Source organism: Chiloscyllium punctatum, chromosome 2, assembly GCF_047496795.1.
Source record: "Chiloscyllium punctatum isolate Juve2018m chromosome 2, sChiPun1.3, whole genome shotgun sequence".
NCBI lineage: Eukaryota > Metazoa > Chordata > Chondrichthyes > Orectolobiformes > Hemiscylliidae > Chiloscyllium > Chiloscyllium punctatum.
In genome coordinates, this window is record NC_092740.1 from 155,805,683 (window position 1) to 155,824,809 (window position 19,127).

General features: G+C 42.2%; 1 protein-coding gene across 7 annotated transcripts in view; it reads right to left on the reverse strand.

Moving 5' to 3' along the window:
* Nucleotides 1-6,081: 6,081 nt before the first annotated feature.
* dock8 (dedicator of cytokinesis 8) overlaps nucleotides 6,082-19,127 on the reverse strand; it is a 273,640-nt gene continuing 260,594 nt past the window's right edge. For all 7 annotated transcript variants that reach the window (XM_072590904.1, XM_072590857.1, XM_072590877.1 and 4 more), the window contains 4 exons: nucleotides 17,598-17,741; nucleotides 15,058-15,164; nucleotides 10,964-11,134; nucleotides 6,082-7,514 (listed from right to left, as the gene is read on the reverse strand). In XM_072590904.1, the coding sequence (XP_072447005.1) occupies nucleotides 7,448-7,514; nucleotides 10,964-11,134; nucleotides 15,058-15,164; nucleotides 17,598-17,741 (489 nt within the window). In that variant the 3' untranslated portion in view covers nucleotides 6,082-7,447. The remainder of the gene's footprint in view (nucleotides 7,515-10,963; nucleotides 11,135-15,057; nucleotides 15,165-17,597; nucleotides 17,742-19,127) is intronic.

The window sequence follows — 19,127 nt, forward strand, 5'->3', positions numbered from 1 at the left end:
GCTACATGTCTCCAGCTTCCACCCGAAACATATTAAAGAAGCAATTCCCTATGGATAAGCCGCGCACATACACAGGATTTGCTCGGATGAGGAGGAATATGTTGGACACCTGAAGGTTTTGAAAGATACCCTCATAAGAATGGGATATGATACTCATTTCATCGAACACCAGCTCCGACATACCACAGAATAAAACTGCAACAACCTCCTCAGAAGACAGACACAGGACACCACTGATAGAGTAACCTTCATTGTCCAATACTTCCCCAGAGTGAAGAAACCATGCCATGTTCTTCACAACCTTCAACATGTCATCGATAACAATGAGCATCTCACCAAGATCATCCCTATGCCCCCTCACTTCTCGCCATCAAACAACTGCCAAACCTTAAAGAGACCATTGTTTGCAGAAAACTGCCCAGCCTTCAGGGCAATATCGACCACAAAACACACAGCCCTGTCACAGCAACCACTGCAAGATATGTCAGAGTGTCGACTTGGATACTCCCATCACATGTGGGACCACCCACCACGTACACAGAATGTACTCATGTGACTCAGCCAATGTTGTCTATCTCATACACTGCAGGCAAGGATGCCCTGAGGCATGGTGTATTGGTGAGACCATGCAGGAATGTTCCCTCCCATTCGGGGACCACTTCAGCGCTCAGACATTCAACTTTGATCTTCGGGCAAGTGTCCTCCAAGGTGGCCTTTGGGATACACAACAATGCAGAATCGCCGAGCAGAAACTGATAGCCAAGTTCTGTACCCATGAAGACAACCTCAACTGTGATCACATTAACTGTGACCTGACCACTAACTGTCCTGATCTGATACCATCACCTTGATAAATTGTTATGATCTCTCCACCTTAATTAGTTTATAGACAATAGGTGCAGGAGTAGGCCATTCAGCCCTTCGAGCCTACACCGCCATTCAATATGATCATGGCTGATCTTTCCTAATCAGTATCCTCTTCCTGCCTTATCTCCATAACCCTTGATTCCACTATCTTTGAGAGTTCTATCCAACTCTTTCTTAAATGAATCCAGAGACTGGGCCTCCACTGCCCTCTGGGGCAGAGCATTCCACACAGCCACCACTCTCTGGTATAATTTTTGGATTACGTATTACTTTGGTTAGACCCTTGGCATGTGACTCTTATAGCTATCATGTTATTCTTGTCATTTGGTTTATCTCCAGCACCACCTTATTTTTAATTTTTTTGTAATTATCTTTCTGCCTCATTTAAGCGGATTATAGGCCATCCTTTCGCTTGTAATTCAGCTGTTGACACTTTACTCACACCATCTGACACACACGATCACCTGTCGACACTCCACGCACACCATTTGTATGACTATTTGATCTGTCCATTGATCTCTCTGATTATAAATTCTGTGCCTGTGCGCTTCTCTCTCACTTCACATGACAACGGGGTAGAGCTCCGAAAGCTTGTGATTTCAAGTAAACCTGTTGGACTATAACCTGGTGTAATGTGACTTGTGACCTTGAATTCTCAACTCCCCACTGAAGCTCCCTGACTCCCTCATGTGTTGGAAACGTGAATTTGCTTTGGGTGTTGTATTTTGTATTTATAATTTTGGTTTTATTTCAGGCTAATGTTTAAAAGCTGCTTTAATTCCTTTGCGGATACTGAATTATCTCCAAATGAAATTTAAAAATGCAAAGCAGATCCAGTAGCATCTATAAAGACGGAATAACATTTCATGTAACCTGATGAATTGTCATGGGCAAAATCCAAAACACTTACCTATCTGTTCTCTTTTTGGATTTACTGTGTATTTCCAGTATCTTCAGTTCAAATTTCAATTTGACTTGAATTTTCCCAACAATTACTTAAGTCAGAATTGCCGTAAAACCATCCATCAAAAGACCCAATTTGTGATCTACAATTTTACTGGATTGTACTGATATACAATTGTTGATTGGAGATAGCTTGTAACAGCACAGGATGTAAAAGGTAAACAGGAAGATATCAGTCCCTTGACTATCCTAATTGCTGCTAATTATTAGAAGTTAGCTGTCTAGGGATTGCTTTACTTTGGTAAGCTGGACAGTTGAATTATGATGCAGAGTGATGCCAGTACAGGTTCAATTCCCACACTCACTGAGGTTACCATGAAGGAAGGAGTCTCCTTCCCTCTGGTTGAACTGAAATAACGCCCCTGGGGGCAGTATCCTGTCACCAAGTCACCCTTTATTTACACACGCACAGTCCTTGACTTTAATACTGCCTCATTCAGAGTCAACTATCGGTATCTCTGATAGTTACCTTCATTTTATTTTTTTGACCAAAGTTTTGTATTTTATTACAAAAAAAGTACTCTTAATGAATGTCTTGTTTCTCAGTTTCTTTATAACAAACATGCTTTCTCTCATTTTGGAGTAATAGTAGTCACCTTTTTCTCTGTCAGCCAGGACTCCCTGATTGGACCAGATTAACAGCCCCAATCAGGGAATTCATATTCTACAAAGTCTAGCTGGCTGACCTGATTACAATCACTACAAATCCCTCTGAGCAGCCCAATGGTCTGATGATACCACAGTGAATTTTCCTTTGCCTGGATATATAATTGGTTACTCATTGGCTTCAAGGCTGAAATTGCAGCTCATCTCTGCTTTAAGACACAGGATGTCTGTCCACAGACATTCCTATTGTTTAACCCATTCTGCAGAGATCGGTTTATATAATTCCTCTTTCGTGAAAACCAAGTGGTTTTAAACGTAGAACAGTAGAACACACAGAGTGGTGGATCAGAGACTGAAACTGAATTGTTATATTGTGTCTTTCAGGACCAGAAATCTTAACATGCCAGCCAATGAGTCAAAGCAGCAATATGAAGAGACAAGTCCAGAACTCGTTCATCCAATCACAGGAACTGTGTAGGTTGAAGGGAATGTCAAAAACAGGAAATGGAAACATCAAATAAGTGGAAACCACCACCTAATTTCTCCAGCAGTTCACCAAAACAATATATATTCAGAATGTCCACTCTTGTAAAGAAGGACCCAAAGCAGGAGTGTGACGTAAATTCCCTGAAGGGGCAAAAGATCAAAAAGGACAAGTAGAGGCCCTTATACAGTGCATTTAGATTCCAGTATAAAATAAATTCTAATTTATTTCTCTCTTTAAAGCTACAACTGGCATACGCATCCTTCCCCAAATAAGGAGGAACAAACATTAAGACAAAATGTTAGACCTGCTCACTGCTCCAGCTGAGAACAATAAACTTGCTCTGGATCAGATATCGAATGACAAATGAACACAGCTTATGTGGCTTTGTTCAGTTCCAGCCTATGCACATACTAACCAGGCCTCTTCTTACTCTACTGATACCTTCTTGAATTCATGCAATGATGCATTTCAGTCCCGTTTATTATTGTGTCTTTACAATAAATAGTTATAAAAGGACATCTCAACAGCTTTGAGGTGAGAGAATAAATATTCAGAGTTGCTTTAGAAGCAACATTAGACATACAAGGAAAGTAATGTTGAATTTTGCAAAATATTATATAACATTCTGGGCAACATATTTCTGTTTGAACAATTGGGTGGCTCCAGTAAGATTCTCTGAAAGATTATAACAACAAATGATATTTGCATAGCTTCTTGAACATAATAAGACACTCCTCCTAAGAACTTTAAAGGAGCACTCTAAAATTGTGGAGAAAGCCTGGAAAATAATGTATACTTTTCCAATAGGTCGGCAAAGATTAATGAGGGAGAATGAATAGACTTCAAAACTTTGAGAAGTGGTGGAAGTTTGTTTCAATTGTTCTATTGGTTGTAATATGGCAGACTCAGGATTATTGCCAGAAGTGTGAAAGGGGGGGGGGGGTTAGAATAGATCATTAGAACACACAATTCTTAAGTCAACTCCAACAGGTGGAATCTTACAGGATTCTGAGCAATGTGGGCTATGGTGAGATGTGTGATAGAATCAGCCAAGAAGTCTGGCGATGGCCATCTTCATTCAGGAGCGTCACACTCCAGCTTTCATGTTTTTCGCAAGTAGTGTGGCAGGGTTCTTGCTAGGCCATGGTGAGTTGCCAAATTGGTGGTGGTTAAAGTTTGTCAAGTGTCTCGTTGACAGCCCAACTCACTTCATTACCATTCGGCTTTCTTATCTTTCAAAACCTACCAAACAAGCTCAGAATCGCAAAAACTCAACATTGAAAGCAGAGTGATAGTTGGTGAGTTCAAAAGGAATTCACACCAAAGGAATTCCATATTCAACACTGATACTGATATGGAGGAGAAAGTGAGGACTGCAGATGCTGGAGATCGAGAGTGTAGTTCTGGAAAAGCACAGCAGGTCAGGCAGCATCTGGAAACTCATGATCCCTGATGAAGGGCTTTTGCCCGAAATGTCGATTTTCCTGCTTCTTGGATGCTGCCTGATCCACTGTGCTTTTCCAGCACCACACTCTCGACGCTGATACTGATATCTCAGATCTTCTGGGATGGGCCACAGGAACCTCAAAATCACTACCACTGGCATCCAACATGTGACAGCCTCTGAAAACCCTTTTGGCACATCTCCAAAACCACTATCAGGATGCTTCTGCATTTCAACACTGCATCAGCAACTATCATGTCATAGGGTGGATAAATAATCTTACAATGTAGCTGCAGTCGATTCATCGTTAGAGGTGATGATTAGGTCAAGCTGGATATTATCAGCAAGCATGTGAAAGCTAACCCTGTGGTTACAGATGATGTTGCATCAGAAATAGACTTTTGTGCATCAATAGAAAGAATGGTACATGGGCATGGAGAAGTCATTACAAGCGATTCTGAAGTTTAGATTAATTTATAATATAACCAGGAGAGAGCTGTGCCTTGCTGCTGGGAGACACTGGAGGAGGATGGTGTGGTCAAATGGATCAAACACTGCAGGCAGCTTGAGAAGGCCATGAAGGATGTCATTGATGATTTTGACAAGAGCTATTTCATGGCAGGTGTGAAAACACACCCTATAATTATGAGATTTATATGATTGTAATGTTTTGGAATAGTGTCAGTAAAAATAGATTTTAAAAAATGATTGGTTCTGAAGTCTGCTTTCCAACACGCTTAGCAGGTATGCCAGAATGTGTTAATAGAGTCTCGATAATTCTTCTCCTGACTAAGCCAGGTCCAATTTCCTTCTGATGGTTGTGGATTCAGCTTTCTCCCTGTGATTTTAATTTATTTGTAGAGAAACCTGTAACTTGTTCTCAAAAATGGCTTGCTCTGAGCTGTTGTCTTTTGCAAGGTGAAACACATTAGCCTTGTATCCAGATATAAATGTTTATTAGTTTTCTTGTTCTTAACTCTTCCACCTTAGAAATAAATAGATATTTTCCTGCATAACTGTCTATAACTTTCAACACATTGTGGGATTCCGAGAGACTCGGAATTGTGACCTCCAAGACAAAAATGGACAGCGTACACCATCACCATTTACAGGATGTAGACATCACTGGTTTGACCAGAAGTTATTGCCTATCCTTAAATTACCCAGAGGACAGTTAAGAGTCAACCACCTTGCTGTGGGTCTGGAGTCACACGTAGACCAGACCGGGTAAGGATGGCAGATTTCCTTCCCTAAAGTGATGGGTTTTCCTGCAATTGTTCCATGGTCATCATTCGACTCTTATTTTCAGACTATTATTGAATTCAAGTTCCACCATCTGCTACAATTGGACGGCTAACACCAATGCAGCTAGATGGATTAAATGACACCCTAAAATACTTTATTTTCTATCATTTGAGGTTACCATGTGTGAACAGTTCAGTCATATATTTGCAGAACCAATTTTTAAAAATAGTCCTGCTACATTCTCAAAGTGAGCTTTCAACTAGGTATGCTATATGCATCTTTTAAAATCTAAATAGAAATGTCAAAGGAACACAGTAATTCTCAGGATTGAACAAAACAGCTTAAAACACTGAGTAAAGAAGTTATATGTCTAATGACTGTATAAAGTCTTCAATATGTGACTTTGATTCCTCTTAAAAGTGATTTTAGTTGTTAAACAAAATCAAAGCAGATTGTACAAGGACTTTAGAAGCGTTGCAGTGCTCCCATTGGTTGACAAGTTTTATTTTGCATGGTCAGAAGTTTCTGTACACAAGATAATATACAAATGAGGACTCAAGGCAGTTTACAAATATCATTAATACCGAGTCTAGAAGCATATTTTGCAATTTGGATATCGCAGCTGAGCAATTCAAAATTACAACTCTGAGCAGATCAGCTTTTATCGAAAGAGGATATCTTATCCAAGTTAAAGGGAAATAGAAATATCATAAACTTCCAGGATGAGACTGCATAAAGAAAAAATTTCATTTGCCCAGCATGTCCCATGTAATCAATGAATCACTTTCTGATAGTCACTTAGTAAATCATCACATCCTAAAATCAAGTGTTTGGATGTCCTTATACATTTTAACCTCTTCATTTGGATCAATTACGTGGCAATACTGGGAATGTTATATTCTCAGACCACAAGCACATTGTATTTTATTGTTCCATACCTGTTTTGGATAATAGGATGTCACAGATCTGAACTTCAGAAATTAAACAGTGTTGGAAAGTTGCAAGGTAAATATCATTCTGGACTTATTGTGTCTCAAATATAGTTAGTATATAAATTCACACCCATGAAGTAGTCAAAATTGCACTGAGTTTAACAACAGAGGTATATGAGTTGCAGAACAGATTACAGGCACCTAATAGCATATATATAAGATATATACACTGAAAGAACATCTGGATTCAAATCCAATGTTATATTTAAACAACAAGATTCTATCAATAGATCTAAGGCAAAAAGTGCTATCACTTTGTTTAAAATTCAATGACAGTCTCAAAAAGAATATGTAATAGGCTATATACAAACGTAACAGAGAGGAACATCAATATAACAACTAGCTGTACTTGTGGTTCTAAAATACACTGCCAGTTCATGTAAACATTAAACACAGATCTATTAATTGGTCAGGAATACAATGACAGGGCAATAAATGCTCCCAGCTGATATCATGGGGAAATGCAGGAAGACATGGCATTAAAACCACTTTTGTGAGTTGAATTTCCAAACAGCAGCTTAAAATGACACTTGGCAATTTTGTCTGCACGTGAAGTATATGATATCAGTATCAGTCCACGGTTGTTACCTTATTAAAAGTGCTTCACTTTTGAAAAAATAATCAAGTTCAGGTTACATACTTTTCACTCATCTGCCTTGATGGCTTTAAGCACTCAATGCATTGCATTTAATCACCCTCCCCACTGCCCTGTGTACAGTACACTTTCTCTATAGATGTAGGGATGGGTGTTGCAGTTGAGGGGTGTTGACACAGTGACAGAAATCCTACTGGAAATGAACGATGAAGGACAAATCCTAGTGTCTCACATTGACTCGGATTCCATCAGCTGTTCTGTGCACTTGATGGTGATGTCTCGTACTTTCTGAAACTTGATCTTTTAAAGGATCCCCTTAAAGTAGAAAGGAAAGTGAAGAAGAATGTGTAACTCATGGTGCATCAGGGAACATTACGATAAAACAGGAACACCACATGATTCTTTTTCCAGTTGAGATCCTACTCATTAATGCAACGGTTCCCCTTTCTCTGTGAAATACATTGGCTCAACCTGAGTTTTTTCTGACGGTGCTACTTTATCGAAGTGGTAGATACCTGACACCAGACAGTGGATGCTCAGAGTCAAACTGAACCATCAGGGGATCTCACTGAGAGGTTTTCCAGACTAACTGGCTCTGTTCTGTGAGGTTTTGAGCAAGTTGCCATACATTGATGCACTTTGAGATTTGGGATAACAAATCCCTGGCACTCATATAGAGGCTGTGGAGCTTAAAACGATACTATGGGAACAATGGATGCTCTGTAAACTCTGAGAATGTTGGAGATTCTGTAACATGATGTTCTGCTACTTAATGGGAAAGTGAAGATGTACCGACTTCATCTGCTGTCTCACATGCCAGCTATGAAGGAGCCTCCTGTCTCAAAGTGGAGTTTCCCACTGAGTACAGAGCAAGATTATATGTTGTATAACAACTCCTTTAAAAATAGCAAATGCTTCAAAAGCTAGGTGTTTGACTTCTGCAAGAAAAAAAAACTGACTAAATATTTGAGCACAACTCAGAATCAAAGGACTTTATCTGGAATATTGAACTCTTTAACAAAATATACGGCTGAGGTTTCACGTTCCTGGACCCAGTTCAAATGCAGGATGGTTTTCTTGGAAAGAAACCCCCAGTTTACCTTCATCAGAAAGCTCAACGGCTCCTGTTGAAAATTCTGCCTGAATTACAAACCCAGAGAGGGAAATTCTGCGGCTTGGAGTTGCAGAACCGCCAGGGAGCCCCTAGTGTATCAGATGGAGGGTCACTGATTGGGAAAGTAGATGTTGTTAGGGGGTAGTGGCTAGGTTCTGTGGTTGGAGATCGTACGGAGAGTCAGCAGGGGGGTTGTGCACAATGTTTCTTCTCCACACAATACTGACAGCCTACCCCCACTGGATGGTATGATTCCTTCTTGTGCTGGGACCCCTGTTGTTTGTAACATACACAAATGATTCGGAGGAGAACGTAAATGGCTTGATTAATAAATTTGTGGGCGACACAAAGAATGGGGAAGCTGCGGATAGTGAAGAGTATTGCCTGAGAATACAGCAGGACATAAATGGGCTGGTGAATTGGGCAGAGAAATGGTTTAATCCAGACAAATGCAAGGTTGGAAGATCTAATGGAGAACAGAAGTACATAGTAAATGGCAGAGCTCTCAGAAGCATCAACATGTGGAGGGATCTAGACGTGGGTTCCACACTTTCTTGAAAGTAGCAACACAAGTGGATAAGGTTATCATGAAGGCACATGGCATACTTACCTTCATCAGTCAGGACATAGAGAATAAAAATTGGCAAGTCATGTTGCAGCTGTATAGAACTTTAGTGATGCCACATTTGGAACATAATGTACAGTTCTGGTCACTACACCATCAGAAAGATGTGGAGGATTTTGGAGAGGATACAGAAACAGGACGTTGCCTGGTTTGGAGAGTGTTAGCCATGAGGAGAGATTGGACAAACTTATTTTTCTTTCAGTTGAATGTCAGATGCTGAGGGGAGACATGACTGAAGTTTACAAAATTATGAGAGGTATGGATAGAATGGATAGTCAGAATGTTTTTCCAGGGGACATAGGTTTAAGTTAAAAGGGAGTAAAGTTTAAAGGAGATGTGAGAGGCAAGGTTTATAAACAGAGGGTGGTAAGTCCCTGGAATGTGCTGCCAGTGGAGGTATTAGAGGCAGATACAACAGCAACATTTAAAAGTCATCTTGACAGATTTAGGAATAGACATGAATAGAGGGATATGGACAGCATGGAACCAATGGTTTGGAGCTCATAAAGGCATCATGGGTCCGCACACATTTGTTGGGCCAAAGGGCCTGTTCCTACGATGTACAGTTCTTTGCTCTGTCTCACCTGGAATTGACGTAATTGCAGCCTCACTGGATCAAGTCCTTTTGTGGTTGGCCATTGACCCTGACTGGCAGTGGGACAGGGTGGTTGGCCATTGACCCTGACTGGCAGTGGGACAGGGTGGTTGGCCATTGACCCTGACTGGCAGTGGGACAGGGTGGTTGGCCATTGACCCTGACTGGCAGTGGGACAGGGTGGTTGGCCATTGACCCTGACTGGCAGTGGGACAGGGTGGTTGACCATTGGCCCTGACTGGCAGTGGGACAGGGTGGTTGACTATTGGGCCCTTACTGGCAGTGGGACAGGGTGGTTGACCATTGGGCCCTTACTGTCAGTGGGACAGGGTGGTTGACCATTGGCCCTGACTGGCAGTGGGACAGAGTAGTCGGGCATTGGCCCTGACTGGCAGTAGGACAGGGTGGTTGGCCATTGACCCTGACTGGCAGTGGGACAGGGTGGTTGACCATTGGCCCTGACTGGCAGTGGGACAGGGTGGTTGACTATTGGGCCCTTACTGGCAGTGGGACAGGGTGGTTGACCATTGGGCCCTTACTGTCAGTGGGACAGGGTGGTTGACCATTGGCCCTGACTGGCAGTGGGACAGAGTAGTCGGGCATTGGCCCTGACTGGCAGTAGGACAGGGTGGTTGGCCATTGACCCTGACTGGCAGTGGGACAGGGTGGTTGACCATTGGCCCTGACTGGCAGTGGGACAGGGTGGTTGACTATTGGGCCCTTACTGGCAGTGGGACAGGGTGGTTGACCATTGGGCCCTTACTGTCAGTGGGACAGGGTGGTTGACCATTGGCCCTGACTGGCAGTGGGACAGGGTGGTTGGCCATTGACCCTGACTGGCAGTGGGACAGGGTGGTTGGCCATTGACCCTGACTGGCAGTGGGACAGGGTGGTTGACTATTGGGCCCTTACTGTCAGTGGGACAGGGTGGTTGACCATTGGGCCCTTACTGTCAGTGGGACAGGGTGGTTGACCATTGGCCCTGACTGGCAGTGGGACAGAGTAGTCGGGCATTGGCTCTGACTGGCAGTAGGACAGGGTGGTTGACCTTTGGGTCCTTCCTGGCAGTGGGACAGAGTGGTCAGCCATCGGCCCTGACTGGCAGTGGGACAGGATGGTCGGCCATTGACCCTGACTGGCAGTGGGACAGGGTGGCCGGCCATTGACCCTGACTGTAATGGGACAGGGTGATTAACTAATGACCCCCTTGCCCAGAACTAATTTCTGAGGCAATGAGGTGGCTTGATTAATAAATTTGTGGACGACACAAAGACCGGGGAAGCTGCAGATAGTGAAGAGTATTCCCATCCCAAGATGTCTGATTATCTGATCCTCACACATCCTTGCTGCCCCTTCTTGGAATGGAAACATTCTCATTACAATCACTCTATTTGTTACTAAGGAATAAAACTGCAGGGTTTGGATCTTACTTGCTCTCTCTGTGGATTTTAACCACTGGTTTATACAGGTCTGGGATCTTGCGCCCAATCATTGGTCTTAGGTTCTCCTTCAATTTGTTGTAATTCTTCTTCAGTTCTTGTTGATATTCCTTTTGGTCAGTGGCAATCAGCCCTTTGTTCTTCTCCACAGCCTCACCACATCTGGACAGAAAAGACAACATTAGTAAAGACCTAAAAATTGCTGGCAAAGCTCAGCAGGTCTGGCAGCATCTGTGGAGAGAAATAAGAGTCAATGTTTCAGGTCAAGTGACCCTCCCTCAGATCTAGCGAAGACCCATTCAGTAAAAATCAGTAATTCATCAGTGACCATAGCATTACTTTATTTAATTCTCCAGTCAGGGCCAATTACTGTTTGCATTCTTCAGACACACCCCCTATTTAGGTTAAATATTCCTTTTTACTTTCAACTTGAACATTTTTTTTTGATAGTCATTTATTTCTTCTCCCTAAGCTTGGAAGATAAGATGTTCCCTACAGTAATCCTATTTTCTCATCACCCACTCGTGGTGTGCAGAGACCTCTCTCAGACTCTCCCTTGCTCTATCCTTTTGGCAACTCAGTGTAAAGTAACAACATACACCACACACACATGGGAAAACTCCTGCCACCTAACATTGGAATAGTGGGGCTTAGCAACATACCATTACAGCCCATGAGAGGGTGGTAACAGCAAAGAATTAAGAGGGAAATGGAGAGTTATTGCCAGGGTATTGGAATTCAAAAGTAGGAAAGTTTTGCTACAGGGAATCTCTCTGTTTCTAAGGTGTATGGTCATCTTCCCTTTGCTCCACCCTTACTATAGGGTATACAGGATGTCAGTGAGGCTTCACCGGGAGCTCAGTGCACAGCTCTGATCCCTGCATTTAATAAAGGATGCACTGGCATAGGAGGCAGTTCACAAGAGATTCATTTGACTGATTCCTGGGATGAACAACTATAAATACGTTTGAACTTCATCACTGAGAAGAGTAAAGGTGATTTTATTGAAACATGCAATGGGACTTGACAGGGTAGGCATTGAGAAGATGTTTCCACAAATGGGGGAGTTGTGAACTATGGGATATTGAGATAGAATAAGGGGACACTCATTTGAAACTCAGATACAAAGCAAATGTGAATGTCTGAAATTCTCTATCGCCAGTTGTGGAGGCTACATCACTGGAAGTATTCAAAGAGGAGGGAGATAGACCTTCAAAGTATCAGGGAATTGAGGGCTGGCATAAAAGAGAAAACAAGGCCTGAGACAGACCAACCATAATTTTGTCAAAGACTTGAGGGGCTGAATTATCTACTCTCACTCCTATTTTGTAAGTTGCAATGTGTAGGTGGTGTTAATCACTGAGTCCATGTCACAAACTGGGGAACGGGGGTTGGGAGGGAGCATCTGGACTCAGGATGAGTCTGCCTTCTTGAACCACTGCAGTCCAACTACTCTGGGTTAACCCACAATCCAGCGACAGTGAAGGAATGGCGATATGTTTCCAAGCTAGGATGGCAAGTGGCTTGGTGGGGAACTAGCAGGGGGTAGTGTTTCAATGTATCTGCTCCTTTTGTCCTTCTAGTTGGATGTTGTTGTGGGTTTGGAAGGTGCTGTCCAAGGATCATTGGTGATTTCTTGGTGAGTGCCAGACTGAATTTAACATAGATGGGGACAATGGGTGAATTCATACTGAAACCTCCCAAAGTAGCCAACAGAAATCCATCACTGGGACAACATCTGTAAGTGTGTGTAAGAATGAGAGAGAGAGAGAGAGAGAGAGAGAGAGAGAGAATGTGAGAGAGAAAGACACATAAAACAAGGAGCTGGGCCTCTTTCCAGAACTCTTCAGATGCTTCTCCAAACATAAACCATTCCTCACCTGTGTTTTTGTAACCTTACTAGCAAGGCCATCAGCAGCAAATGGGAGAGTGGTTGAAGAGGCAGCTGGCAAGGTCAGTAGCTGGGGTGAGAAGGTCCTTGGGGGGGGGCCACTATCAATGGCTGGGTTCAGGGTGAGTTCTGCCGGCTGGCTTCAGGAATTAGTGTCAGGGGAGTGTGGAGGAAGGGGCGTATGGAAGACAAAAACAGCTCTGCAGCTTGGGGAGGCTGCAAGGGGGAACAAGGAAGCAGGGTACTTCCGATAAGGATTCTATTCCATTCTCCCTGTTCCTCCATCTTTGATGTATCTGTTCTGATGATGCCAACTTCTATGGCAGGGGTGGTCTGAAATGTCCACCTTTTTCCTCAACCAAGGATTCCCTCATAATGTCGCTAACACAGCCCTCAGCCGAGTTGGACCATCCTCTGCACTTTAGCCCTCACCCCCTCTCTTCCCTCCCACAACAGCAATAGGGTCTCCCTTGGCCTCACCCATCACACATATTCCCCACCCCTCCCTTAACAGCATTCTGCAGGAACAGGTTGGTCAGGGACACCCTGGTCTAATTTTCTTTCATTCCTAAACCTCCACATCGCCCCTACATCCCCACCCCACTCCAACCCACACACACAGACACAGACACACACAGACACACACAGACAGACAGACAGACACACACACACACAGACAGACAGACACACACACACACTGAGCCCCACAGCACCTTCTCTTGCTATCGCTGAAGGTGTAACACCTGGCTGTTTACCTCTGCCCTCCTCACTATTCAAGCTGCCAATACACCTTCCAGGTGAACCAGTGACTTACCTGCACTTCACTCAAATTACTCTATTGTATTTGCTGCTCACAATGTGGTCTCTTCTACAGAGTGGTGAAACTGTGGAAGGCATTGCCTCCACAGAGGGCTGTGGAGGCCAAGTCATTGAGTGTATTTAAGACAGACATGGAGAGGTTTTTGATTAGTAAGGAGGGCAAGGGTTATGGGGTTGAGAAACATATCAGCTATGATTGAATAGTGGAACAGACTCATTGGACCGTACGGCCAAATTCTGTTCCTGTATTTTATACTCTTATAATATTCAAAGGGAAACACATTAAAATAACAGAAGGAAATGAAACCACACTTTGTGAACAACCCCATTTTCAGAGTAATACTATCAGGCTTTTCAAGGGCAGGCTTTAATGCACAGTCACTGAGTGACTCCATACCAAACATAACACAAATTACAAAAGACGGAGGAAGTTTAAGTGCAGCAAAAATACAAGAACGATTTGGGAAAATTGGAAAAGGCACAGGCTTTTCATCTTGAGAGTCTGTTCTGCCATTTACTGAGATCATGCTGATCTGTGACCTAACTCCACACACCTGCCTTTGGCACACATCCCTTAATACCCTTAATAAACAAAAATCTATCTCAGATTTAAAATTAACAACTGATCGGCATCCATTGGTGTGTGTGGTAGAGAGTTCTAAACCTTTCCCACCCTGTGTGTGGAAGTGCTTCCTAACATCTCTCACAGAATCATAGAGTCCCTACAGTATGAAACAGACCATTCAGCCCATTGAGTCCAAACAGACTCTCTGAAGAGCATCCCATCTAGACTCAGCTCCCACTCTCCTTAACGGCTCTAATTCTCAGACTATACTCTGTAATTCTGGAATCCCTAAATAGTGAAAATTGTCTGTCTTTATCAAGCCGTCTTTCCATTGGCTGAGCTGCAATGCCTGTTTCTATACCTATTTAATCCTGTGTGGGTACATCTGTTTTGTGTTTTTGCTTTATTCCTCTTTCAATTGATAACTTTCTCTCTTTTCCTTTGACAAGGGTATGGTCTTAAGGAAACCAGATGCCCTCAAGCATTCCACCTCAGATGATCATTATTCAGGTGAAATCTTTGACATTATAGAACTTTTCTGCCTTGTCTTTTTCTGCTGTGTGTACTTCGAGCATAAGTCATTAAATACACTGGTCAGTTTTCTCTCTGTAATCAGGCTGTGGGGTCAAATATAACACTTTAATTGCTACACCCGCTGAAGTCAATAAATCTGGTACTGAGTGAGATCATACTGAACATTTTTCAAATCTACACTGCTCATTCATTAATCGGAATACTTTGCTCTTTCTTTAAAGATTTCCACTTTTACAGATTCAGCAAATAATTTTTCCTCTATTTCACGTAACTTACCGCATGATAAACTCTTTGAAGCATAACCTTAATTTATTGTGATGTCTGAAGAGCTTTGAATCTTCTGGAATTTCCGCCAGAAATACTTGTGCTACTTCTAATGGACCCTGTAACAAGTGGATAAAACTGACATCAGACACTGGGAAACAACAATGCTGCCTTGGTTACTGTGTTAAGACCACTGACAAAGTAACTCACTAAGACAATCTATTTTCATCTCTGCAATATCATTCAACTCCAACCCTGCCTCAGCTCATTTGCTGCTGAAAATACATTTGAACCATGACCAAGTGTAGGCAACTTGGCCTAGAGAGTTCTTCACCATTTGATAGAAGCATGGGCTGATCTGATTGTGGCTTGACCTTTATATCCCTTTCCTTCCCAATACCTTTTACTTCCTCAACGATCAAGAAACTATTTAACTCAGTCCTGAAAATATTCCCCGTCTCTACTGGTCTGTAGGAAAGAGAATTCCACAGGCTAAAGATCATCTGAGAGAATAAGAAATCTCCACAACTGTGTCTTAAGTGGAGAATCCTAATTTTTAATAGGGTTCTAGAAGTGTTCTAATCTCTTCCAGTATCCACTCTGTCAAAATCTCTGAGGATTTTAGATCTTTCAATAACTTCACCTCTCATCTTTTTAAACTCCACAGCCCAACCTGTCCAATGTTTAGAGTCATAGAGATGTACAGCACGGAAACAGACCCTTCAGTCCATCTCGTCCATGCCGACCAGATATCCCAACCCAATCTAGTCCCACCTGCCAGCACCCGGCCCATATCCCTCCAAACCCTTCCTATTCATATACCCATCCAAATGCCTCTTAAATGTTGCAATTGTACCAGCCTCCACCACTTCCTCTGGTTTTCCAGCTCTAGAATAGCCTACTCTTTGATCGATTTTAGACTGTGTTGCTCCAAAAAACTGTTCCAAAAACAGTTTATAAACTCATCTTCCAAGCCACCTTTATCTAATCAATGTATAGATTAAAATCAATATGATTATGATTGTAGCTTCCTCACAAGCCCTCATCAATTCATTCTGAATACCCTGTCCTATGGTATATTTACTGTTACTTTACTGGTGTGGCTATAAAATACTCCCACAAGTGACTCCTTACCCTTGCTACTTTTGTCTCTCTCCAAACAAATTTAGTACCTTGATGTTTAGAATCAAGCTTATTTCTCAATATTATACTGATGTTTTTGTTAATTACGACCCGATCAACTTTTCAAGCTTCCTCAGTCAAAGCCTTGGTCACCTTTTATCTGTTTCTCTGCAATGGCTATTAGATCAGAAATGCTTATTTCCATTAACTATTGACGATTCATCCAATGTGTTATGAGTGTTATGTCCATTCAGATAAAGATGCCATATTCCCAGAGAACAATAAAGCTGCTCTCTCATGAGAGACAGATAGAGAGACAGAGAGCGAGAGAGCGAAAGAACATTCTGCACTGCAAACTGTCCAGCCAACAGACCACCTTCCCATTCAGATACAGAACCTTTGATTCTATTGTTTTGCTTTTCTTGTAGACAGGGGCGATATCTATTGATACACAGTTACATTTTGGTGTTTTGCCCCTTCCTCCAACATTGATTATTATTCCCTTCACTTCATTGGCTTTGGTCCTTTCTCTTTACCATATTTTCCCTCACATGTTGCCTCACCATCACTAATTAGTTTAAAATTATCTCTATCACTCCAGTTACACAATTTACCAGAACACTTTGCACAGTTCAGGTGAGGACAGCCCCAATATTCTAGCTCCAACTTTCTGTACCTAGCTATGGCTCTACATTTGACTGTTCCAGTCTTGCCTGGCCTCCCACATTCTATCCTCTATAAACTTGAGGTCATCATAAACCTTGGTACTATTGCCTTTACTTGCTCCACATCCAGCTCACTGTACCCTCCTTATATTCAATGATTTCCATGGGCTCTTGCTTTTCCTCCAATTTAAATCCCTAACCTTATTTGCAATTTCCTCCTTAGCTTCATCCCTCACTTTCCCTAATCCCCATTGAGACGAGTGAAGCATAAACTAATGCCACATATCTCTTCTAGCTATTCAATACTTGCTTGGGAAAATTAGGAAGGTGGCTGCTCCATTAATTCCTGGCAATATTTGAGGAAGTTTTACATACATCATTAGTTCTTATTTATCTAAAATTGTATCCTGTATCCTGTAAATATCACTTTATAAATTGATATCGAAATTCACTTTCATTGTTTACTTGACTGAATTCCAAAATAATAGTAAAATGTATTTTAAGCAGCTTTCATAGATAATTTATGAAGCTTCATATGTAAATAGAGTTTGTTCTATTTTGCAATGGAGCTGCTATCTTAATCAGAAGCTGTGAAAAGTTTTTTTCTTTGTAAATCCCAACCCATGCCTACATCACCAACATCACTTCATACTTTGAAAGGAAAAAAGCACTTCTCCAGGCATGTGTTAGATCTTTAACTACAGAATCACTAGGCTGACATATACAACTTCACAGTAGGGAATCTCAAACTGCTTGATGCAGTACCTGGTTTACAGTAGTTCCCACCGAACCTTGTAGCACCATCTGAAGCAACTTGGGATCTGGAGGTTCCTGTTGAGTTGCAACTGCTAACTCGAGTGTTTTCTTCTGCATATCTTCAATAGCTACCTCAATAGGTGTTAGAATAAACTGCAAAATAAACCAGCCAGGGTTATTTCTTTCCAGGCTCCAACAACTGAAAAACAGATTTAAATTCTATTCTTTGAAGTATACTTCTGAGGCATTGGATGGCACCAGATGTCAGAAGTGAAAACCTTAAAGATATTGGAACTTACTATTCACTGCCATTTCAACTAAAAACATTTTCACTCAAGAAACATTTCAGTTGTATTTGCTGATATCACGCCCTATCTTAATTTTAGCACAGCCCATAGGAATGGACAGGCAGGATTTTGTGTTTATTTCAATAAAATTCATACCTCAGTAAACAGTCTGTAATTCCAAAGTAAACATAATAAGAACAAAGAAAGAAGAAAGAACACTACAGCACAGGAACAGGCCCTTTGGCCCTTCAAGATTACACTGACACATTTTGCCCTTCCATACTAAAACTGTCTTCACTTAGTCTTCACTCTGTATCCCCCTATTCCCTTCCTATTCATGTATCCATCCAGGTGCTGCTTGAATGCTGCTATTGTGTCTGCTTTCACCACCTCCTCTGGCAGTGCGTTCCAGACACTCACCACCCTTTGTGTGAAGAACTTGCCTCATACATCTCTTTTAAACTCAATCATCAACAAACCCTACCCCGTGCACCTTGACCCTGTGTCCCCTAGTAATTGACCCTTCCACCCTGGGAAAAAGCCTCATACTTACCACTCTCACCATGCCATTCACAATCTTATAAACTTGTTTTCGGTCACCCCTCCATTTCCTGCGTTCCAGCAAAAACAAACCCAATCTATGCAACTTTCTTCATAACTCAAATCCCCCCACACCAGGCAACATCCTGGTAAACCTTTCTGTACCCTCTCCAAAGCATCCACATCCTTCTGGTAGTGTGGTGACCAGAACTGTAGGCAACATTCCAAGTGTCACCTAATTAAAGTTCTATAAAGCTGCAGCATAACTTGTCTATCCTTATACTCAATGCCCCTTCCAATGAAGGCTAGCATGCCATAAGCCTTTTTTTTACTACCTTACCTACCTGTGCTGCCACCTTCAGTGATCTGTGGACCTGCACACCCAGATCCCCCTGCATTTCAACACTCCTAAGGATCTGCCATTGACTGTATAATTGCCACCTGTACTTGACCTTCCAAAATGCACCGCCTCACATTTGTCCAGATTAAACTCCATCTGCCATGTTTCTGCCCATGATCTCCAATTGATCTATATCCGGCTATAGACAGCCACGGTAAAAATAATAAACTGCAAATTGTGAAAAGAAAGGGCATTTGGCTGAACAATTTTGCAGTTGACCTGCCTCTTATTTACTATATCTCCCTGTGCTGTTCTCAGGTTCACCTTCTGCTATCCTGATGGATCCATGCTTCTCCATAATCCACACCTTGG